General features: G+C 43.8%; 1 protein-coding gene and 1 long non-coding RNA gene across 8 annotated transcripts in view; one reads left to right on the forward strand and one right to left on the reverse strand.

The window, feature by feature from the left end:
* The window catches only part of AJAP1 (adherens junctions associated protein 1), a 542,737-nt gene extending 538,870 nt beyond the window's left edge, over positions 1–3,867 (reverse strand). For all 7 annotated transcript variants that reach the window (XM_073561799.1, XM_073561796.1, XM_073561794.1 and 4 more), the window contains exon 1: positions 3,642–3,867. In XM_073561799.1, coding sequence (XP_073417900.1) covers positions 3,642–3,670 — 29 coding nt within the window. In that variant the 5' untranslated portion in view covers positions 3,671–3,867. The remainder of the gene's footprint in view (positions 1–3,641) is intronic.
* Positions 3,868–4,253: 386 nt separating this feature from the next.
* The window catches only part of LOC141074218 (uncharacterized), a 47,061-nt gene continuing 25,475 nt past the window's right edge, over positions 4,254–25,839 (forward strand). Inside the window, exon 1 of the long non-coding RNA XR_012227157.1 lies at positions 4,254–4,368. This is a non-coding gene — a long non-coding RNA (uncharacterized lncRNA). The remainder of the gene's footprint in view (positions 4,369–25,839) is intronic.

A 25,839-nucleotide genomic window follows, 5' to 3' on the forward strand; every position in this document is an offset into this window, starting at 1 on the left:
TGACCACATTGGAAGACTATACTAGACCTGCACACTTGTGTGGCAAAACGATATAGTCCCCTCTGATACATCAAAGCCCAGGCTGTGTTGCAGCCATCCATGACCAGTGCTGGAGAGGAGTGGACTAGGTTAGTTGCATTTTTGCAATACTGGCACCATATGCTAAGGGGTAAAACAAAAATTAGAGGAAATGTCTCCATGCTGATGGTTTCCACATGAGTATTGGCTTTCTACATTAACGACAGAGCTACCTAACAATGCACCAATGTGTTGTGTTTTTCTTTTGGCAACGCCTATGTGCTAATAATCTGTTGCCTTTTTAACATTTTTGTATAGACGCTAAATAAAGGTTAGTGAATGTTTTCATAAAAATGGCGCCTGTCGATGAGCCGTTTCTAACAACTTTTTCTGCTTTTTAGCAATTGTGAAGTAAATGTGACCTCAACATGTACAAGGAAATATCGCTCAATATATCATCGGAGCATGCTGTAAGGGTATAGAGGTTTGCTAGTGTAGTGTGTATATACATATACACACAGCCTATCCAATAATCTAAGTCATTTGGCACTAGCTGCTGGCACAGAACTATAATATCATGTTAAATTTTACTGAACCCGATGTATAAACTTTTAGTATCTGCAAGGTGAAGGCAGCATATTTCATGGAAGCATTGTACTATGGTCTGTCTCTCCGGAGTAAGTGGTCAATGGTGTACAGCAATGTTACAGCACATGTCAGATTCTGTTAGTTGCAGAATAAAAGATTATTTCTGTATCTTAAATGTTACAGTGTAAGCCTGGATAGGCAGACAGACAGATCTATAGATAGATAGATGGATGGATGGATGGATGGATAGATAGATAGTAGATAGATAGTTAGATAGATGGATAGATAATGGATAGATAGATAGATAGATAGATGATAGACAGATAGATAGATAGATAGATAATAGATACATAATAGATAGATAGATAATAGATAGATAGATAATAGATATAGATAGATAGATATAGAGATAGATAGATAGATAGATTCTGTATCTTAAATGTTACAGTGTAAGCCTGGATAGGCAGACAGACAGATCTATAGATAGATAGATGGATGGATGGATGGATGGATGGATAGATAGATAGATAGATAGATAGTAGATAGATAGTTAGATAGATGGATAGATAATGGATAGATAGATAGATAGATAGATAGATAGATAGATGATAGACAGATAGATAGATAGATAGATACATAATAGATAGATAGATAATAGATAGATAGATAATAGATATAGATAGATAGATATAGAGATAGATAGATAGATAGATAGATGATAGATAGATAGATAGATGGATAGACAGACAGATAGATAGATAGATAGATAGACAGACGGATAGATAGACAGATAGACAGACAGACAGACAGACAGACAGATAGATAGATAGATAGATGAATGGATAGATGATAGATGATAAATAGATAGATAGATATGGGATAAATAGATGATAGATAGATAGATAGATAATAGAAAGATAAATAGATAGATAGATGATAGACAGACAGAAGATAGATAAATAGATAGATAGATACATAGATAGATAATAGATAGATAATAGATAGATGATTGATAGATAATAGATATATAGCAGATAGATACATAGATAGATAACATATAGATAGATAGATAGATAATAGATAGATAGATATAGAGATAGATAGATGATAGATAGACAGATGATAGATAGATAGATAATAGATAGATAGATAGATGATACATAGATAGATAGATAGATAGATAGATAGATAGATAAATAATAGATAGATAACAGATAGATAGATAGATAGATAATAGATAGATAGATAGATAGATGATACATAGATAGATAGATAGATAGATAGATAGATAAATAATAGATAGATAACAGATAGATAGATAGATAGATAATAGATAGATAGATAATAGATAGATAATAGATAGATAGATAGATGATAGATAGATAATAGATAGATAGATAATAGATAGATAGATGGGTAATAGATAGATAGATAATAGATAGATGATACATAGATAGATAGATAGATAAATAATAGATAGATAACAGATAGCTAGATAGATAGATAATAGATAGATAGATAATAGATAGATAGATAGATGATAGATTGATAGATAGATAGATAGATAGATAATAGATAGATAGATGGATAATAGATAGATAGATAGATAGATAGATGATAGATAGATAGATAGATAGATAGATAGATAGATAGATAGATGGATAGATAATAGATAACAGATAGATGACAGTGGTAGTGCCTCCTTCAGTAGCACACTCAGTGACTGGTACATGAGACACATGGCAGGTTCTCCCTGGTTGGTCATTCTTCTGTTTGGGGTCAGATGATTTGCTCTTTCCACCTGATACATATTTTAACCCCCAAATTGATTTTTTTTTCCCAAAATGTAATTCTTTACAGGAACCATCACTCCCTGCGCACTAGGAAAGCTGTGTCCATAGAGCTGAGCCCACTCCTCCGTCCCTGGACCCTCCACCATGACCCCCCGTCCCCAGGTATCTGCCGCCCCCCCTCCCTGGTTAGCGGACAGCAGTCATCCGCTTTGGCACTCGCACTTTTTGGCAGCGCATCTGTTCCCCTATTAGGCAGCGCACAACAGAGATGGTTTCCAATTAACATATGTATAATGTATATACAGAATTCAGAAAACTCAACACAACAGAAATGGAGTTTCTGGGCTGAGGGACATTTTTTTTTCCTGGAGCCTAGCGCACCCTAGTGGCGATAAGAGAAACTACATGTTTGCTTCAACCGTGATATAACAGCATCAAAAACGAAATCGCATCCCCTAGTATTGAGATGGCAAACGTCACACTCAGCTTTTATAACGGGGACTTCTTTTATTGTCAGTGCACGAGAAATATCATAGCAATCCCTCCAGGCATCATATGGAGAGCAGGTAGAGTTAAAGCTTAGCACTGACATTGCAATACACAACATTTCCCAACACCAAGGGACTTCTAAAGACAAAATCTGGAGCTGCTATGCATCGCTCAACAACATGCATTCACCAAGGAGGTCAGATTTTGGGAAGGTAATAGGTCTATAGCAAATAAATATATAATAAATCTACTTATTGCACAAGTCTGTATAAACATTGCACTTATATCATGGATGCCACAGGTACTCCCAGTCCTGTAGGAGCCCATGTGACCTTGGCAGAACATGGCATTACAGGAGTCATGGCATAATCCATGGCATGTAATAATAACCAGCCTCATAGGATATATCATGTATTGCATTCTGCCCAAGTTCTCTATTACACAGAGGTCAAGAAGGCAACTTGTTCTCTATTACATCCCTATTGGCACAACTAATATTTAATAGCCAGATCATGTCCTTTATGCTAAGCCCCTGGAAGGGGTTAAAGCAACTTGCATTGAGTTCTAGACATAAAAAAGAGGTCAATCATCAGCCAGGAACATAGCAGAACACAGAGCAATCCTAATCTCTGGCAGACATCATTCAATTCTTTGCAAAATTCTTTGCAAAATTCTACACCCCCCCCCCCCCTTTCCTTTCTGCATTGCATAAGAAAAAAAAAGGTAGATCCATTAGCATAAGATTCATCTTACCTGATCCCCAAAAGCTGTGTAATCCACATGGTCACGTTTAAATGGATCAGATCTTCATGCACTTATCCATCTGTGCCGCTTCCAGAACTGGATGCAATTATTATTACACAAGATACGAAAAAAATAAAAATAAATAATGACAGTTTGCTAGATCTCTTATGTAAAATGTGTGCAAAAAAGGAAAAAAAAACAAATCAAGAGCTATTCCTCCGAGATGTGGTAGATAGGAGCTGGCTCTAGCTGAGGGTAGACAGAGAAGTAGCAGCTGGATCCATAAAGGACATTCCTGCATAGGAAGCTTATGGGGACATGGTCAGATCTTGTTTAGAGGATTGCGGAATGGGAAAAGGAGAAATCGGGGCAGCAGGCATGAGACAGAGGAAGGTCCTGGTCTTTAAATGCACATGTCCACATTAAGAGAGGCATCCAGTCTGCATTTATTGCCAGGGAAAGAAGGATGGAGAGAGAGAAGAGAGAAGCTGAGCTCCCAGTAGCAGCAAGTTCTGGAGATGATGAGCAGCCTGGTCCTGATGATGAGGATGATGGTGGTGGTGCTTGTACAAGATCTTTGCATCCACTTTTCTTTCACAGGATTCTCATATTTTAGGCTGCAAAAGAGAAGAAGAAGAAGAGAATGGATGGGTGGGAAGCATTGTGCTGAGCCACACAGAGCAAGATGCCAGCTGTGCCAGTGGTAGGCGCTGGCTGGTGATGCTGGCTTTTCAAGGTAAGTGCTAAGTTGAAGAACCCATGCAAGATCCTAATATATTATCGTACGCACATGAGAAATCTCCAGCAGCATGGACCCAGCACTGTGCTGTCTTCTGCTCTGCAAACCTCTATGCCAGGGAATTGCAATTTGGTCTCTGCTGTCTGTAACAGGCAAATGCATGCACAGTTAACCCCTCCTGCTCCAACATGGCTCGCCTTGCATGCTTATTACTGTATTGCATCCTGTCAGCTCTTATTTTTACTGTCCCCTGTGAGCTCCCATTGTCCTCACCTGATCACACTTATCTGCCAGTCTTCAGTTACAGTGACCTCCCTCTTCTCATCTGATTGCTTCTCTGAAGCCCCCAGTTCTGACCCTCATCTCCCTCCTTTTATCTCTAATACAATGTAGTCCTATAATGCCCCCCTTTCAGCACTTGTCTTACTTATCCCAGTTGTGCCACTTTTGCCACTTGTCTCACTTGTACCACTTATACCACTTATCCCACTTGTGCCACTTGTACCACTTGTACCACTTGTTCCACTTGTACCATGTGTGCCACGTATACCACTTGTGCCACTTATACCACTTATACAACTTGTCCCACCGGTCCCACTTGTCCCTCTTGTGCCACGTGTTTCACTTGTGCCACTTGTCCCACTTGCCCCACTTGTGCCACTTATACCACTTATACAACTTGTCCCACTGGTCCCACTTGTCCCTCTTGTGCCACGTGTTTCACTTGTGCCACTTGTCCCACTTGCCCCACTTGTGCCACTTGTTCCACATGTACCACTTGTTCCAAGTGTCCACTTATGCTAGTTATACCACTTGTCCCACTTGTCCCACTTGTTCCAAGTGTCCCACTTATGCTACTTATACCACTTATCCCACTTGTACCACTTGTCCCACTTGTACCACTTGTACTATTTGACCCACTTGTGCCACTTTTCCCACTTGTGCCACTTGTGCCACTTATACCACTTGTCCCACTTGTCTCACTTGTACCACTTCTCCCACTTTTCCTACTTGTTCCACTTATACCACTTATCCCACTTGTACCACTTGTCCCACTTTTCCCACTTGTCCCACTTATACCACTTATCCCACTTGTACCACTTATCCCACTTGTACCACTTGTGCCACTTGTACTTGCTCCTTTGCATTTCCTGACATTTGTTTATTATTCCCCCAGTGAGTACTTCAACTTCTATATAGACTGGTTTACTGCTCATTAAAGGGGAACTCTTAAACCACAACTTTCATTGCAGAGTTATGTCTAAAGGTTCATTTCTTATTAATAGACCAAAATGCACCGAGCTCTGCTGCCGCTCGAGGCAAAAAAAATTGAAATGTGCCCCTATTCTGATAAGTGACGACACTGTATATCTGCCAAAATGCTGGAAAATGCAACAAGGCGAAATTCTCCGCGCTCCTGATGACTGGTGCACCCCTGCACATCAAATAGCACAGTGTGACAGATGTCCTCTCATCAATTCCTGTCCCTAATGGGGATCATCATTAACTAATTTCCCTGTATTAGTCGTTAAATTTGACTTAGAGGCCAACTAAGTGCAAAGCCACCACCTTTAAATATAGTTTTGGAGTATGAAAACATGAAAAGGGGGTTGGAGTTACGAGAGGAAATGTACATATTTATATAATAATAATAATAATAATAATAATAATAAAATATAGGAATAAAAACATAATAAAAATATAACTGTAATATTAAAATAATAATAATAATAATAATAGCAATGATAATAATAATTTACTTCTAGAGTTATATTTTTATTATATACTAGCTGAAGAGCCCGGCGCTGCCCGGGCATAGTAACTAACTGTGGTTAGTTAGAACAAATTATAATTATCCTCCATCCCATAGTCCCGTGCCCATATACCCATCATACATATCCGCCATCCCATAGTCCCATGCCCATATACCCATCATACATATCCACCATCCCATAGGCCCGTGCCCATATACCCATCATACATATTCTCCATCCCATAGTCCCGTGCCCATATACCCATCATACATATTCACCATCCCATAGTCCCGTGCCCATATACCCATCATACATATCCTCCATCCCATAGTCCCGTGCCCATATACCCATCATACATATCCTCCATCCCATAGTCCAGTGCCCATATACCCATCACACATCCTCCATCCCATAGTCCCGTGCCCATATACCCATTATGACATCATCATCACCATGGCAACCGTTATGACATAACCGTCACCATTGCAACCTATTAAGACATCGTCACCATGGCAACCATTGTGACAGCATCTTCGCCATTGCAACCTATTATGACTTTAGTGTCGCCATGGCAACCATTATGACATCATAATGAGGGGCGGGGTTTGCAACCTATGATGACATCAGTGTCGCCATGGCAACCGTTATGACATCATAATGAGGGGCGGGGCTTGATAAACACACTTTTTCACCATTATGTAGATGGGGGCAAAATTGTTTGGTGAATTGGAACGCGCGGGGTTAAAATTTCACCTCACAACATAGCTTATGACGCTCTCGGGGTCCAGACGTGTGACTGTGCAAAATTTTGTGGCTGCAGCTGCGATGGTGCGGATGCCAATCCTGGACATACACACACACACATACATACACACACACATACACAGATACATACACACACACATACATACACACACACATACACACACACATACACACATACATACACACACACACATACATACACACATACATACACACACACATACACACATACATACACACACACACATACATACACACATACATACACACACACATACACACATACATACACACATACATACACACACATACATACACACACACATACATACACACATACACATACATACACACATACTTCAGCTTTATATATTAGATTTTATTGTTATTATTATTATACAAAATAAATAAATACAAATATAATAAAATATAATAAACTATAATATTCTAAGCTAGTAAAATAATAATAATAATTATATGATAAATAAAAATATATTCAAAATATAATTTGAATAGTAAAATAATGATGCTAATAATAATAATTATAATTATAATATTAAATAATATAATAATAATATAGACAATTATAATGATACACATAATAATAATAATAATAATAATAATAATAATAATAATCACAACATATAAATATTGTAGCTGCTCACATCTGTTATGTACCATGCGATGGATACATTGATTTAACATGTTTGCTGTTCTCTTCCAGCAAATAATTGCCGACTGCGTTCAGTCATTGTATTTGCTAGTTTAGCTGATCAGCAAGTCATACACATTGATTTGCGCACCTCTAGTAATCATGTTGTATGTGGCAGTAAGATATTCTGTATTATGAACATAATAATAATAAAAGTCTACGAAACATTGATTAGCCATGAAACAGGAGTAGGGAGAGCAGTGGCCATAAGAGCTTACAATCTGATAGTAGGTCAGAGTCCTGACTCCAGGGCAGGAGCAGCACAATGAGGATCGGAGGCTGCTCACTACTTATGTCACGTAGCAGCAGGTGCTGGGACCAGTTCCATATATACTTGGTGTATCATAGTGCAGCTACGGGAACATTATACTACACAATGGTATTAATATGCTCTTAAAGCCTACGGATACCAATAGTAATTGTTAACATTCAATCAATGTCAATGTAGATTTTATCACGCTTACAATATTTGTGTAATATGGTTGCTACAGGGAATCTGTTATCAAAAGCAGCATGATGTCATGATGTAGGGTCACAGACCCTGATTCCAGTAATATTTCACTTACTGCTTGCTGTAGTTTTTATTAAAATCACAGTTTTCTCTGCTGCAGATCTAGCATATCTCTGAATGCTGAGTCCTGTATAGCTCCACCTGCACTACTGATTGACTCCTTTCTGTGTACACTCTGCATAGGCAGAAAGCTGGCAATCAGTAGCGGAGGCGTGGTTAGACTATCTGCTAGCAGGTTTACTAGTCCTCTAGTGATAATCTACTGCGGATACAATAATGACGTAATCAATGCTACAGCAAGCAGCCTAGTAAGTGACATGTCACTGGAATCAGGCTCTCTGCCCCTACATTATACTGCTCAGAGATTAGGGGGCAAAAGCAGTTTGTTTGTTACATTTTATGCTTCCATGTTCTTGCATAGAATATTACAAATTATGGAAATAAATTGAACATTTTTGTAAATAACGGTAGATTGTGATCTGTGTTATTTTTTGTAGTTCCCCCATTCAAAAAATAAAGGGGGATATAGGGGCAGAGAGTATTTCCCTTCCTCTTGCTTAGGGATTTTTTGAGCGCTAGGAACAGACACATATCAGAAGGTAAGATTACATACCGTGGACGTTTTAAGACCCTTCTCTAAGGAGGAACACTCCCCAAAACAGCACACGCAGGTTACATAGGTTGCAGTCTCATTTGTGAGATGCTCATGTATTTTACCTTTTATCAGTAGTGTCATGTCCATGGACATCCACAAATTCCCACTCCAGTAAAGGCAATCATCTCCTAATAGAATATTTTTGGGGGTGTTTTAAAGGAATCTATCAGTTAGGCCAACCACTGTTAACTACATATATGAGCATGCAGCTCTTTGATATGGACCAAGCTAAAGAATCTAGTGCTGATCGGAGAAACAGACTCTGAAAGTGCTTTGACACGCCCAGAGCACTTAAAGTGAATTTGTTATTTGAAAAAAATGGTATTAACCTGAAGATGTAAGACTAATCAGCAAATTAAGGATTCAATAGTTCAATTCCTCCTGGCAGCCGGGCTCTAAGTACGGGCGCCAGGAAGGTTTCGAACGCCATTAACCAGCAGAATAGATCCATATCTGCAGGTTAATAGCCTTTTTTTCATGTGACAAGTTAAATTTAATATCTCATTTGAATATAAATAACAACATTAATTTATCGGAAATGCAGCAACAGTTAAAAGATATAAAGGTGTCCATGGATTTGTGTTACAAAGACCCGTGAGCCTATATATGTGGTATTTAGGGGTTAATCTTACTAACAGATTCTCTTTAAGGAGTTTCCTTTTTAGAAACCTCTGAAGTGACTGATCTGTAACTTTCCAGCGGGTGAAAATGTACAGAACTGTTACTATAGGTAATAGATCTGCTTCTGATTCACGTAAAATGATTGGTAGTGAAGGCAGAGCTGAGAGCATCATCGGTTATAGCTTCTGGCTATATCTTTAGTTTATCTGTAGTTTTACATGGGACTGCCGGTAGACCCATAGCATTATCTTATACGCAACATATTCAGATCTGCTACATCTGTATAATCTCACTCCCCTCTCTATAAAGATGTATACTGTATACATACCTCCTGCTGCTGGGAGAGTATAACTCTCATCATCCAGGGAGTTATAGTGTCGCAGTGTCCGCGGGGCTTTAGCTCTGTCACCTCTGAATATTATTAATGATTTAGGCTTTACTTTGTGATCTGCTGCTCTCACAAGGAATATGCACATATGATCGGCTATTACGGTTGTGTGCGTCTGCTGGTATCACGGGAGCCCCTGGCAAATAATTAAAGGGAGCATGGAGGTTGTAGTTGTATTCAGTCTCCGGGTTGCTAGGCTTTTTAGTTCTGCCAATAGTGCTGTGCTAATGCTTGGAATTAGGTATCTAGGCAGATTTGCATAACAGGGATGCTGGTTGGTGGGTGCTGATTTTTAGGAAGATCACTTTAAATTAAAGGGGTTGTCTGGGGAGACTTTTTTTACAATAATGGGTTAAATAAATGAAAGAAACAATATGCATCTCACTGCATTGATCCTCTTGGACCTTCCATAGTTCTTACTTCCTCCTGCATTGATGATGTCCCATCACAAGGGCAAGTGACCGCTGCAGCCAATCAGAGGGTGCAGAGGATCACCACTGAAGTCGTTGATTGGCTGTAGCCTTCACATGTCCCTCTGATGGAATGTGATCTCTGCAGCAGGAGATGAAGACTAGTGGGTTACCCAAGCAGTGTAGGGTCGGTAACGACAGGTGACGGCCCGAGGCGAGTAATACTTCCTTACTTTCTTAACCTATTCTGAACATTTTGCAAAAAACCCAAAAATATTCTCCTTAAACTTCCTTAAGTTTGTGATTCCATGAAGTGAAGTTTTCATTACTGTACATTAGATGCAGCAGAGCTATTATGACCAAACGTTTTCCCAATCTTTCATAAACTAATGGTTTAACTTGTCGTCATCTCTACTTGCTGTCAGTGAATAGAAAACAGTAGGTACTTTAAGGGGTTGTTCACTTTCAAATATAATTCATCCCTCTCTTTACAAGAAAAAAACACGCGGTACTCACCTTCCCCCGGTCCACCAGCTAGTCTCTGCTATTGCTTAGAGTGTCTGACATTGGTTGCAGTGCTTGGCAGCACCACAGTCACTCAGCGAGCTCAGCAGCTTGGAGTTGGATATTCCATCTGCACCGAAACAACCCCTTTAAGCCTCATGTAAGTGGTTTTATACATTAGGCATCTGTAAGCTGACAGTGAGCTCCCCTCTACTCGACTTGGCCAAGTGTTCCTGTGTTTTCCATGAAAGGTCTGCCACTAGAACCTTCTAGCAATGGTTTATCTCTCTGCCAAACAAAAGAATAAGTGTTACATACCAGTTTCCAAGGTATCCTGCGCTCAGCCTCCTTCCCCTGGCTCCACTGCCCTCTGCTGTGCTCCACTTTTGGTTGTGCAAGTTGACCAGCAGGGATCAATGACATCATCTCCCTAGATCTATTTAAGGCTCATTAAGGTACACACCTGTGTCTTGGGATTGAGTCTCTAATCATATGTTTGGTGTTCTCCCCCATCTGTGCTTGCCTTCATCCCTGCTGGACTCCATTCCATCAGTCTTACTGTTCCTGAGATTGCTGTGTGTGCCATGTCCTTGCTGCCCAGATTACTTACTGTTTGCAGCAGCTCCTGGGGTTTGTTTGCCCACCGGGACCTGAGGTATGGAGAGTCTGCCTCACCTGGTGAGCCTAACAATAGGGCAATTGATTTCCAACTGTTCAATTCTTATGTCTCCTGACGTAATCTGAAATATGTGGGTTCAGTTGACTTTTGTCTAATGTCTGTGGGAACCTTTAGTTCTTCTTTCCAACAGATTCAGATTGCTGTAGCTTAGAAATTTGCCCTGTATGCTTACAGAGGATTTGCCCTATTCAGGAGAGTGGTTACACTGACTGACACTTTATAACTATTGATTACTAAGTCTCCTAACGCTGCTCATAATTTCAGTAATGAGTAGAATTTTCCCCAAATCTTAATCTTACCGCGGTGTAAATATGCCCTCTCCCATCTCCATAATTGCAACTGATAGTATTGTCCCAATCCAGGCAAATTGGGTGTCATGCATCTGGGTTCAAACCCTTCAGCTTGTGCTTTGTAGTCGACTTTTCTCTCCGCCGAACCACAGCAGATACATTTTTTCTCTGGGTGTTTAGGTTCTGTTATCGTTGCTTCAGTCTTTTTAGGGTAAGAGGTGTTTTCATTTACTCATTTGTCTAACCTATCATCCCTTGAGTGCAGCTTTATATACATTTTCCCTGCTGGTATTTACTGCTGGTGATAGTTTCATTTTGTTGTAGTTTAAACCAGTCAGTGAAAGACCAGCTAGGGTTTATCTCTTTGCTGTTTATGTTCTTTACCCTACACATATCTTTTGTTTCTTTTTAGGAAGTAGGTGGCATATTCTCTAACAGTACGCACTACATCCCTTTATTTTGTATTTCATGGTTTGTTTTACTCACTCTGGATCTTTTTCTTTTTCAGCACACTTTCCCTTCTCTAGGTAATTTACACTCTGCTCTGCCCTCCCATTCTTTAGGAGGAACAAGTTGCACTCGATGGCCTTTCAGGCAACATAGGTCCAAGTTGCCAACAACTGTCTGTGGTTAGGTGTTATGATTGGGTCACCGAGGATGAGAGTGAGACCAAGCTACGCCACAGAAAACCAGAGATGTTGGTAACTAAGCAGATTGCAGACCCCTGATCCTATCCACATAACTAGCAATAGCCGTGGAGCGTACCTACGATGATTCTAGACGCCTCGACACAGCCGGAGAACTAAATAAGCCTAAAGCAAGAAAGGTGAAATCTAAACTGCCCCAGAGCAGACCCCAAAGGAATAGATAGCCCCCAAACATATATTGTCAGTGAGACAAGATGAAAACACAAACGCTGGTAGGAAAATAGACTGAGCAAATGATGGGGCCCACACTAACTAGACATGACAGGAAAGGAAAGACACTGTCTGCAATCACGCAAAAAACCTGCAAAAAATGTCCAACACGTCTGATAGAGAAATACTGAAGTCGCACGACTTCACTCCCACTATATCAGCACTCTGGTATATTCTGAAAGCAGAGCAAAAAGAGGCCAATCTAGTAAGGGACAAAAACAAACTGGCACAAGCAGAAACATATGGATGGAGATTCAGCACAGTCCCAGCCGGAGCTGGCTGACCACACAAAACTGAAATAGACAAAACCAAATCAAATGTGAACAATAGCAAAAGAACACTTAGCTGAGCATGCAGGGATTGAGCTGGAAACTAAGGGGATAGAGGGAGTCGGATGTCTTAAGGTGGCAAGCCTCTGTTAATCAGATCAGCTCCATTACCTCCAGTAACCACCAGAGGGAGCCCAGAAAGAGAACTCGCGACCCCTCTGTCAATATAACCAGCTCCACTATCTTCACTAGCAACCATTGGTAGGCCAGAAAGTAAATTCACAACAGTTAGGGCTATCTCAGCTTATGGTAAAACCACTAGAGGCTGCAGCATAAGGATCTCTAGTCTGTACAGGAACTGGCAGGGTCAGCTGCAGATTTTAATGTTACCTATTTTCCAAGTGAGTGGCTACACTGGCATAACAGTGGGTAGTCCATGGTGATTTGGGGTGTTCACAAAGTGGAAAGCAGACCACTTTCTTTGGCTAACAGCAATGTTGGTATGTATTACTAGACAATTGAGAGAGAAATCATCAAAGGCTAAAGTCAATTTTCTCACCTACAAAAGAAGGGAAGAAGTTGGGACTAGTGATGATTGAACGTGCTCAGATAACGTGTTTTTTGCGCATGCTCTGGTGTTATCCAAATATCTTGGGCATGCTCGAAAAATATGCTCTAGTCCCCACGGCTGCATGATTCGCGGCTGTGACAGTTGCATCACATGTAGGGATTGCCTGTTTGTTAGGCTACTTTCACACTTGCGTTTTTTTGCGCTGCGTTTTTGCGCATAAATGCACATGCGGTTTTTTCCCTATACTTAACATGGGTGCGCATTGTCATGCGTTTGTACGTTTTTGTATGCGCATGCGTTTTTTTGCAGTGTGAGCCTGGGTGCACAAAATGCATCGTGTTGCATTTTTTGTGCGTCCGACCTATCTCAAAAAAACGCATGCGCACGCAATGCGCACGAAATTCACCCAAAACCCATAAAAGTCTATGGGGGCGCTGAAGTGCGGATGGTCATACGCACATCAGCACAAAAACCGCATGCATTTTTTTAAAAAAACAATGAGCAAAAAACAAAACGCATTAAAAACGCATGATGTGCACGCAGCACAGCGCAAAAAACGCAAGTGTGAAAGTAACCTTAGACAGTCGCAACACATGCAGGGATTGCCTTACCAGCCGCGAGACATGGAGCCTCAGGGACTCTAGCATATTATTTGAGCACGCCAAAAATACTATGGGATGGGGGCATTGCTCTAGAATCATTGCGTTTAGAAGCATGTGATGGTGTCTCCGCAGTGTTGGATGTTGATCTCCATGAATTCATTCATCCTCATTTTTCATAGTCTTTTACTAGGCATTGCTCCTACTGGCCAATTTCCTACTCCACACTGATGAGGGGCAATACCCCGAAACAGCTGTATGTGGATGGATACCATGTTTTGGCATAGGTGGTTTCCTTCACTGGAGACTGCCCTTCCCGTGGTTGTTCCTTTCCGGTGAAAGACCTGGCTAGTCATTGCTTGCGTTGAGAAACATGTGATGGTGTCTCCGCGGCTTGTGTTTTGCATGTTTTTGCATATTTTCCATAAGGGATGGGAGCATTGCTCTAGAATCACTGCGTTGAGAAACATGTGATGGTGTCTCCGCAGTGTTGGGTGTTGATCTCCATGAGTTCATTCATCCTCATCAGTCTTCTACTAGGCATTGTTCCTACTGGTCAGTTTCCTACTCCACACTGATGAGGGGCAATACCCCGAAACAGCTGTCTGTGGATGGATACCATGTTTTGGCACAGGTGGTTTCCTTCATTGGAGACTGCCCTTCCCGTGGTTGTTCCTTCCCGGTGAAAGACCTGGCTAGTCATTGCTTGCGTTGAGAAACGTGATGGTGTCTCCGCGGCTTGTATTTTGCATGTTTTTAGAATCATAGAATCATAGAATCATAGAATCGTAGAGTTGGAAGGGACCTCCTGGGCCATCTGGTCCAACCCCCTGCTCAAAGCAGGATTCGCTAAATCATCCCAGTCAGATGTCTGTCCAGCCTCTGTTTGAAGACTTCCATTGAAGGAGAACTCACCACTTCTCGTGGCAGCTTGTTCCACTCATTGATCACTCTAACTGTCAAAAAGTTTTTTCTAATATTCAGTTTCATCCCATTGCTTTACATATTTCCCATAAGGGATGGGGGCATTGCTCTACAATCACTGCATTGAGAAACATGTGATGGTGTCTCCGCAGTGTTGGATGTTGATCTCCATGAGTTCATTCATCCTCATTTTTCACAAAATACTGGGATAACACCTGTGCTTGCTCGGATAGCCTGTTATCTGAGCAAGTACTCTCATCACTATTTGGGACAACAAGAACCAGCTCATTTTGCACAAGGATGGAGCGGTAGATGCTTTGGGAGCTGTATTTGATTTCTGAAAGGTGTACGAGACTGGTCCAAATCAATGAAAAATCAACAATCAATCTTAGACAAGAGACTTTGAAGGTTGACTTGATCTTTCAAAGTGAACATCGCGTCCTGTGTTGATGCCAGTCAGCAGTGACGATCATGAATCATGCCAAGTATATACTGTATAGTCATTGTCATTTTCTTAAAATACGTAGGAGAGACAAAACTGCAAAATTCAATCACAACACAATATCCTTAATTCCTGGTTTGTTTACTTGATGTATGTCCAGCAATGGATTTCCGAAGGTAAATGCTTGTTAATTTAGATTAGTAATGCACGCCGTCGGACTTGGCAAAATCATATTTCAAAAGTCTCTTGTGCTGGCGCAGCTTTAATGCAGATTTTCAGACTCAGCCATGGGAAAGTAGAAAGGTAATAGTTGACATTTCAGGAAGAAATCTTTACATTTAGCAAGAAACACATAGGCAAAGTTATGGTACTCTACCTGGCAACAATGTGGCAAGCTCCTGGCACAAGAACCGCAGGGCATTACATATACCCATTTGTACAGAACTTGGCTTACAAAATAATATCATGAGAGGAAGTTCTAAAGTTTACTTCAAACCATGAAGTTTGTTTCACAGCTGTGCATTTTATTTTGCTCATTTTATTTTTACTTTTACACAGCTTCGTGAGAGTAGGAGATGGGCATTGCCAAGCCGATATAACCTCTAAACTCTCTGCCAGATCAACCTTTATCTAAAGGCATATACCAGAGAGCTGCAACTTGATGGCCCCATATAAAAGAATGATAGCAACAAGTCGGTCGTTATTGTCCCTGCTCTTGGCATTGTGATGGAGAAAGGAAAAGTTAAGAATACCCTTGTAGCAATCAAGTTAGGCAATAGTCCAGGGTTGGCTCAGGGTATATTTTTGCCCTTGGGCAAAAGAATCACAGTGTCCTGCTTCGTACACTACATTACCATCCACTAGCATGGAGATTATCATTTCAGCACTAGGTGTCTTGTGCCTCCTAGTCCAACCCCAACCCCACCGCTGATTGTCAGCTTTCTGCCTATGCACAGGGTACACAAAAAACAGCCAATCAATGGTGTGGATGGGGTTTTACACAGCTCAGCATTCAGAGACCTGCTAGATCTGCAGCACAGGAAATTGTGATTGTAGCACCTTAACGAGAGTGGTGGAACCATTGTGCCGTGGTCCAAGGAGAGCCTTGAGGGGCATAACTAGGTGAACTTTTCACTAGAGCTCCTTTCGGTGGGGTTAAACTTGGCCCAAGATGAACACCAGGTGCTACACCAGGACAGACCTTGAATGCACGGCTGCTGACTCTCAAAGAGCAGGAATCTGGAACAACTCACAAAAAAAATATAGCTAGTACAAGCAGGCATGACAATGTAAGGCGGCCAGGGTGGTAATCGTGGCAACTAGCTGTACAGTTCCTACACCCTGGTGCTCCACAGATAAAATACAATGTCCCTTCCGCTGCATGTGCAGCATGCGCAGCAGTGCACTCACGGTTACTGTCAGGATCCTCTCATGTTCTGTCACTCCTGCTCTATGCTTCCAAGTTCCATCAAACATCTCAGAATTACAGTTCTTTTCCAACAGTTTAACTTTACTATTCAGCAAGGCATTCATCACACTGGCAGCACAGGTTAACCACAGAGACATTTTCTTATCTTTCCCTGCCGTCCGGGCAGCCTCTATCCTTTGCAGAAACTCTGTCTCCCTTCTCCCAGCAATCCCTGCCATATCTTTGGAAAGTCCTTGTCCCATCCGTACCTTCAGCATCACCAGCTCCCTTTCAGCCCCTTGTCCGGTTCCAATTGAGAAAGGTGCCGGGAATGCCATCTCAGCTGCTTCCACCCTGGATCCTTCTTAGGGATGGTCCTGTTGAGCTGGTGCCTGACTCCACTACCTTCCGCCTGGGGCCCCTTACTGCCATAGCAGCTGTATCCCCATGGCCAGCTATCTGCTTCATCTACTGCTCACACCTTTCCCTGGGCAAGCCTGCCCAGGCTTCTCCTGTCTAATCAGGAAGTGTCCTGACTTTATCCCTAAGCTCTGCTCTGCTCTAATTACTCCCCACTGAATAACCCCTTGCTGCATATACCAAACTGACACTCTTATCTATCCTACTCTATTCTCTATGATGCCCCCCTTCTACTCTAATTCCCCTATGGTTCTATACTATTTCGTAAGCCTATGCCCAATACATGACAAAAAAAATTCACAGTACAGTATACACACAATAGTAAACATTAATGAACGACGAAGTGCCGCATGTAATATGGAAACAATGTCCAGAAGAGAGGAGGCAAGTGAGGGTTCCCCTGCAACCTCCTTACAGCAGGAACACAGGAATGGCAGGGGCTGGCAGGAAAGGATGGTATACAGACAGGCACTGGTAGAGGCTTATGGATACGACTAGTATACAAGCAGGCACTAGCAGGTGAACACAGGTAAGACTGGTATACAAACTGGCACATCAGGTGAAGGCAATTATGACTGGTATACAGGAAGACACTACAAGTTCAGGCAGCTAAGACTGGTATACAGACTGGCACAGAAGGTGCAGGCAGGAATGGCTGATATTCAGACATGGCAGGTGCAGGCAGTTACTGCTGGTATACAACCAGGCACCACAAGTGCAGAAAGGTACTACTAGTATACAGGCAGGAATGGCTGGTATACAGACTGGCATGGCAGGTGCAGGCAGTAATGGCTGGTATACAGGCAGGCATGGGGAGAATACAGGAATACACAGCAGGTACGTGAAGACAGGTACAGGCAGGTACCGGGAGGGACAGATATGTATTGACATGTACTGGCAGATACAGGGGACCTGAGAACTTGCAAGAGTGCAACAAAGCATAGTGAACATGTTGCTCAGGCACCTGCCATCAGTTGGAGGTGCCTTAAATAATATGTTTCTCTGAGCCATTGGCTGGGGATGCTTTATGATAGCACATGATATCCCTTTAAGAAAAAGGAAGCACTCGTGCTCCCTAAGCAGAGTGCCTGGGGTTTGTGAGCCATGCAAAGACCCTGAACAGCAGCAGGAGGAGGAGGTGTGGGACAAGGGCCAGAGCAATGATTGAATAGGCGTCCAAGACGGGGGGAGGGGAGCGTGTAGGGACATGTGTTATGTTCCCAACTTCCTCGTAAATCAGGCTGGATGAAAATGGAGAGATGAATGGTGGGAATGCTTCATATAAAATGTTTGAGCATGCTCACTTTGTATCTCTCTCAGACTATAATGAAGCCTTGTTATAGAAAATAAATATGGGATTCTTGATTTTTAGGGGTTGCAAAGTTCATAAACCTACATATTAAACATGCATAACTTGAAGGACAGAAAACTAAGAAAAGTTCCCAATGGAAAATCCAATTTATTACTAAATATGCTTCCTTTAAAGCTTTATTAAGCTTAGAATATGTGCATAATGCTTTTCTAGAGCCGCTTGGCTCAGTGCCAAGTATTGACTGATGTTTGTTGCACATTCCTTTCTTTTGAAATGACATTGAAATGAATATATTTCTGTATAGTTTTGCTGAAAACTAATCATTTGTTCTTTTGAACTAACTTGTCTAATAAAGACATAATTAGATACCATATTCAGGATTAAACAGACAATCATCACATTTTTCAACTTTACAGTACCAGCTAACCTTATGCCCTTCTAAAATATTCTTTAAATATCCTTAAAGGGAATATGTCAGCAGGTTGGGCCGTTTAAACTGAGAGCAGCATAAAATAGGACAAGAGAGCTTGATTTTATAGATGTATCACTTATAAGACCATATGTTGTAGTTTCAATATTAAAAGCGTTTTATCAGCAGGATATTAACACTACAGGACTACAGCTCACGTGCTAGGCAGTCAGGCCAATCTGTGTAAATCCGCCCCCAACACTGATTGGTAATTCGTCCAAAATAATAGTATGCACAACCAATCAGGTGTGTGGGCGGGATTATACACAGTCCTGAAGTCTTAGCTTTGCTACATCTATCTCAGACAAACAAAGATTCTATCAGAACTACGCCAAGCAGTCCAGTAAGTGATACATCACTGGAATCAGGATTTCTTTTCCTATACTATGCAGCTCTCAACTTATGTAGAAAAACACTATTGATGGATTCCCTTTAAAGTGTTATGTAATTGCCTTAAAATCCTGCAAAGCTTTAGCTAAACCTTTTTGAAAAAAATGGAAATGCAAATCGTCTACACAAAGGACATCAGTCATGTACGAACACAGAATGTCATCAACTTTAGTGCACAACTGGCATTATTAGGCGATGTTAATAAATGGGTTGTCTTGAGTTCATAGATGTGTACACTTCCAAAGTGCTTGTAAAAAGAAAACACCTTTGCAATTTACTCCTCATTAAAAATTCGCTCCATTCTCAATAATAGAAGGATGTTTTTACTTTAATTTTACTGGCCACTCTGCAGTCCCAGCCTGGCTGGTTCACAAGTAGTGTTGAGCGATACCGTTCGATACCCAAAAATATCGTATCGGATGGTATCGCCCGATACGAAAAAAATATCGGGTATCGCCGATTCCGATACCGGAAGTCCCATTCAAGTCAATGGGACTTCCGGTATCGGAATTAAAAAAAGGCCTTTATTTCCTTGTTGGCTAATTCTACATAATTGAAAACAAATAAGAATCATGTAGAATGTATTGTGGGAGGTGGAGGAGACATTAAAAGCATAGTGGTTTATTCAAATCACATGGCATAGCATTAATTCCAATTTTTTTTTCAAGACGTTCGGAGTTAAAAAGATATTGACTATGTTAACTTTTTTATATTTAGTCAGATATGTATGTATCACAACTTCCATGCTCTTCACCTTCTTTTGTACTTCTCCCACACTTTCTCCTTCATGATCCGCAGCAGTAGCATTTTTTTCATCAACTTTTTCTTCACCTTATTCATCTTCTTCTTCTTCACCTTCTTCCCATTAATTTTTTTTTTCCATTCTTCATATTCTTCTTATTCAGCTATTATTAATTTTCATATGCTATTTCTTCATCTTCTTCCTATTCTTCTTTTTCTTCATTTTCTTATGGTGACAGGCATTCCTGTAGTACTTATCTATAAAAGTTATAAGATTACACCTTACGTTCTGCCTGTCACAAAAGATTTACAACAGGATTTGTCCGCGTTCAGTTTGGCCTGCAGCAGCAGGCATTTTCCAGGGGCACCACGAGGAGGAACGGACTCACCCCCATTTATTGCTTAGTCTTCTTCTGCTTATAATTTTGATTTCTTCTATGCAGATTTTTTGTCTTATGCTTAATGTTCTTCTGCTTTCTGTTCTTCTGCTTTTGCTTCTTCTGCATCTTGTTCTTCTGTCTTTTGTTCTGTATCTTGGTGGTTGTCTTCATGCGAGAACCAGCTGACAGTACTGGAACCCGTAGTGGCAGCAGAAGGAACAATAACCAATGGCACTACTGAGGAACAGCTGACGGTGCTGGACCCCGGTTACTATGCAGGAGGTACCTGTGCTAGAAACCACTACCAAGGACCAGCTGACGGTGCTGGACCTCGGATACCGAGATGGAGGCACCTAGGCCAAAGGCTGTGGCGAGAACCAGCAGACAGTGCTGGCACCCGGATGGGTAGCAGAAGGAACAAGAGCCAATGACACTACCGAGGACCAACTGATGGTGCTGGACCACGGTTACTAAGCAGAAGGTACCTGTGCTAAAAAGCACTACCAAGGACCAGCTGACGGAGCTGGACCTCGGATACCGAGATGGAGGCACCTAGGCCAAAGGCTGTGGCGAGAACCAGCAGACAGTGCTGGCACCCGGATGGGTAGCAGAAGGAACAAGAGCCAATGGCACTACCGAGGACCAACTGACGGTGCTGGACCACGGTTACTAAGCAGAAGGTACCTGTGCTAAAAAGCACTACCAAGGACCAGCTGACGGTGCTGGACCTCGGATACCGAGATGGAGGCACCTAGGCCAAAGGCTCTGGCGAGAACCAGCAGACAGTGCTGGAACCTGGGTGGGTAGCAGAAGGTACCCATTGAAAGCAAAGTAGCCAGGCCGCAAGCTGGCCGCAGTTACCGAAACCCACAGTCCTACAGGGGGTCCCTGTCCCATTGGCACTACGGATCCAGCCTTCAGTGCCAGTTCCCGCAGCCCACATAGGAGTCACCTAAACTGCAGGCACCGTAGAGTCGGCTAACCCGGCCGCAAGACGACAGGACAACGGATTGGTGGCATAGTGACCTTGACACTACCCGGAAACAGCAGGCGTGCTGGAACCAGGCTGGGCAACAGGGAGTCCCCGTGCCAAAGACACTGCCGAGCACCAACTGGCGTTGTTGGAGCCCAGGGACAATTATGGTGTAGGCCGAGGCCTACTTGGTGGTAGTTTTAGATTGTTTGTAGGCTACAACAGACTGTCAACGTGCTCCAATTAGGCATCTGTCTCCACTCTGTTTCCAGGATTTCACGTGACCAACAACACCGCCAGTTTATGCGTACAGCAGCCGTCTGCCCAATCCACACGTGTTGCTGTGTTACTGGGATTCTGTAATGTCAGCAGATCCCCTGATGTGTGTCTGCCACTGTCTCCTGCTCTGTCCACATTCCCACCGCTTGCAGTGGGAAGGTGGACAGCGCAGGAGACAGTGGCGGACACACATTGGGGGATCTGCTGACGTAACAGAACCCTAGTAACACAGGAACACGTGTGGAATGCGTGGACGGCAACTGTGAGCAGGAACTGGCGGTGTTGGAGGTCAGGGGAAATACTAGAGACAGAGTGGAGACAGAGGCCAAATCAGAGAATGTATAAATCTGAAGTACTTACAATTTGGAGGCAGCAGCAGTTTGCCCTCCTCACAGCAGGGGATCAGCTGACGTTACTGAACCCCACTTTCACATGAACGAGTGTGTTTTTCTGTGTGGACAGCACTTCCGAGCACCAACTAGCGTTGTTGGAACCCAGGGACAATCATGGTGCAGGCCGAGGCCTACTAGGAGCGAGGTGTAAAGCAGAGGTATTTTGACTTTGGAGGGAGCAGGACACTTTGCCCTCCTCACAGCAAGGAATCAGCTGACGTTACTGACCCCCACTTTCACATGAACGAGTGTGTTTTTCTGTGTGGACAGCACTTCTGAGCACCAACTAGCGTTGTTGGAGCCCAGGGAGAACCAGGGTGCAGGCCGAGGCCTACTTGGTGGCAGTTTTACAGTGTTTGTAGGCTACAACAGACTGTCAACATGCTCCAATTAGGCATCTGTCTCCACTCTGTTTCCAGGATTTCACGTGACTACCAACACCGCCAGTTTATGCGTACAGTAGCCGTCTGCCCAATCCACACGTGTTGCTGTGTTACTGGGATTCTGTAATGTCAGCAGATCCCCTGATGTTTGTCTGCCAATGTCTCCTGCTCTGTCCACTTTCCCACCACTTGCAGTGGGAAGGTGGACAGCGCAGGAGACAGTGGCGGACACACATTGGGGGATCTGCTGACGTAACAGAACCCCAGTAACACAGGAACATGTGTGGAATGCGTGGACGGCAACTGTGAGCAGGAACTGGTGGTGTTGGAGGTCAGGGGAAATACTAGAGACAGAGTGGAGACAGAGGCCAAATCAGAGAATGTTTAAATCTGAAGTAGTTACAATTTGGAGGCAGCAGCAGTTTGCCCTCCACACAGCAGGGGATCAGCTGACGTTACTGAACCCCACTTTCACATGAACGAGTGTGTTTTTCTGTGTGGACAGCACTTCCGAGCACCAACTAGCGTTGTTGGAGCCCAGGGAGAACCAGGGTGCAGGCCGAGGCCTACTAGGAGCCAGGTGTAAAGCTGAGGTATTTTGACTTTGGAGGGAGCAGGACACTTTGCCCTCCACACAGCAGGGGATCAGCAGACGTTACTGACCCCCACTTTCACATGAACGAGTGTGTTTTTCTGTATGGACGGCACTTCCGAGCAACAACTGACGATGTTGGAGCCCAGGGATAGTCATTTTGTAGGCTGAGGCCTACTTGGAGGCAGTTTAAGATAAGACGTTGTTTGAATTTGGAGGCAGCAGCAGTTTGCCCTCCACACAGCAGGGGATCAGCTGACATTACTGACCCCCACTTTCACATGAACAAGTGTGTTTTTCTGTGTGGACAGCACTTCCGAGCACCAACTAGCGTTGTTGGAGCCCAGGGAGAACCAGGGTGCAGGCCGAGGCCTACTTGATGGCAGTTTTAGATTGTTTGTAGGCTACAACAGACTGTCAATGTGCTCCAATTAGGCATCTGTCTCCACTCTGTTTCCAGGATTTCACGTGACTACCAACACCGCCAGTTTATGCGTACAGTAGCCGTCTGCCCAATCCACACGTGTTCCTGTGTTACTGGGATTCTGTAATGTCAGCAGATCCCCTGATGTGTGTCTGCCACTGTCTCCTGCTCTGTTCACATTCCCACCGCTTGCAGTGGGAAGGTGGACAGCGCAGGAGACAGTGGCGGACACACATTGGGGGATCTGCTGACGTAACAGAACCCCAGTAACACAGGAACACGTGTGGAATGCGTGGACGGCAACTGTGAGCAGGAACTGGCGGTGTTGGAGGTCAGGGGAAATACTAGAGACAGAGTGTGACGGACTCAGCTCCTGCTGAGCCCATTTTTTGAGTGGACCCTCTGGGCCGTGGCACCCACCCACCGAGGGCGAGCTGACCTTGTGAAAATCCACCCCCTATACAGGGAGTGTCAGGGGCAAGACCAAGGGGGTGAGCCACCACGACTGCTGGGACCAGACGGCCGGCTCAGGGGACACTAGACGAGTGTCTGACGACAAGGACGAGCAGGAAGCAAGACGAGACTAGACGTAGGTGCAAGGTATCTTCATTAGAATAACACAAGATCACATACAGAGAAAACAAGCAAAACGTGCAAGGTGCGCGCGTGGGCACGCCAAGGTCCATAACATGGTACGTGCCAGATGGCACGCCTAGGCATAGGTAATGGCATGATGGCATCGGACTCCGGACTGCTGGCAAACCGACAGGGTCCAGGGATCAGGCTGCGGACGTCAGCTCCGGACATCAGGCCGCAGTCATCTGGTTCCGGACCTCTGGCAACGGTCGGCAGGTTCCGGGCTTCCAGCAGGCAAACCAGGGTTCAGGCAAGGAGGCACGACATATATCCAAGCAGGGTGCGTGTTTAGGGAACACGCCAAGGTCCAAGGCTAGGTGCGTGTGTAGGGGACACGCCAGGGTCCAAGGCTAGGTGCGTGTGTAGGGGACACGCCAGGGTTCAAGACTAGGTGCGTGTGTAGGGGACACGCCAAGGTTCGCAAACGAGACAGGGTGCGTGTGTAGCCACGCCAAAGCATAGAATAAGACAGAGTGCGTGTAGAGACACGCCAAGGTACAAGACAGAGTGCGTGTAGAGACACGCCAAGGTACAAGACAGAGTGCGTGTAGAGACACGCCAAGGTACAAGACAGAGTGCGTGTAGAGACACGCCAAGGCACAAGACAGAGTGCGTGTAGAGACACGCCAAGGCACAAGACAGAGTGCGTGTAGAGACACGCCAAGGCACAAGACAGAGTGCGTGTAGAGACACGCCAGGGTTCAGAGCAGGGTGCGTGCTAGGAGCCACGCCAGGGCACAAGGAAGGGCTGCGTGCTAGGAGCCACGCAGGGACGCACACCTCACTGGCCAATGCACACGGCTGTAACGTCAGCACGAGGCACGACTAAGGCACAGGAGGGGGCAAAGGAACCTTCGTGCTAGGAGCCACGCCAGGTTCAGGGCAGGGTGCGTGCTAGTAGCCACGCCAGGGTTCAAGGCAGGGTGCGTGCTAGGAGCCACGCCAGGGCACAAGGAAGGGCTGCATGCTAGGAGCCACGCAGGGGGCACGCCACACTGGCCAGTACACACGGCTGTACACAAACACGTGGCACTTACCACGGCACAGGAGACGGCCAAGGGGAACCCACGCCGGGGTTCAATGCAAGGACAAGGCAGGGAACAAGGCAAGGAATACAGGCAGAAACAGAGCCAGGTCAGAGAGAGGACAGAGTCTAGCAGCGGAGCGTAGGCAGAAGCCCAGAGCCGGGCCAAGGGAAGACCTTGGGACTAGACAAAGAAACGAGCACTAAGGAGAGGAGAAATGGTGCGTGTGCCAGGGAGCACTACAGAGCACCATAGGAGAGAGCGAGGCAGAGCAAGCAAAGACTGAGACCATAGGGAGGAACACAAAGCAAGGAATAGTAAGGCAGAGAACACAGGGAGGACTACAAGTCAAAGCATAGCAAAAGCAAGACATGGCAAAACAGGCGAGGCAGAGAACAAAGGAAGGACTACAAGTCACAGCATAGCTAAGGCGAGACATAGCAAAACAGACTAAGACAAAGAACAGCAGAAGGACTACAAGGCAAAGCAAGGCAAACACAAACATGGCACAAGACAAGAGGCGGAATACGAGCACGGAGCGTGTGCAGAGACGCACTACAGAGCAAAGTGCAAGGGCACAGAATAGAGGGAGCAACCCCACAGACCCAGAGCCTTGCAGGGAAGCAACACAAT

Source organism: Dendrobates tinctorius, unplaced genomic scaffold (assembly GCF_039654945.1).
Source record: "Dendrobates tinctorius isolate UK_male_01 unplaced genomic scaffold, ASM3965494v1 ptg000326l, whole genome shotgun sequence".
Taxonomy (NCBI): domain Eukaryota; kingdom Metazoa; phylum Chordata; class Amphibia; order Anura; family Dendrobatidae; genus Dendrobates; species Dendrobates tinctorius.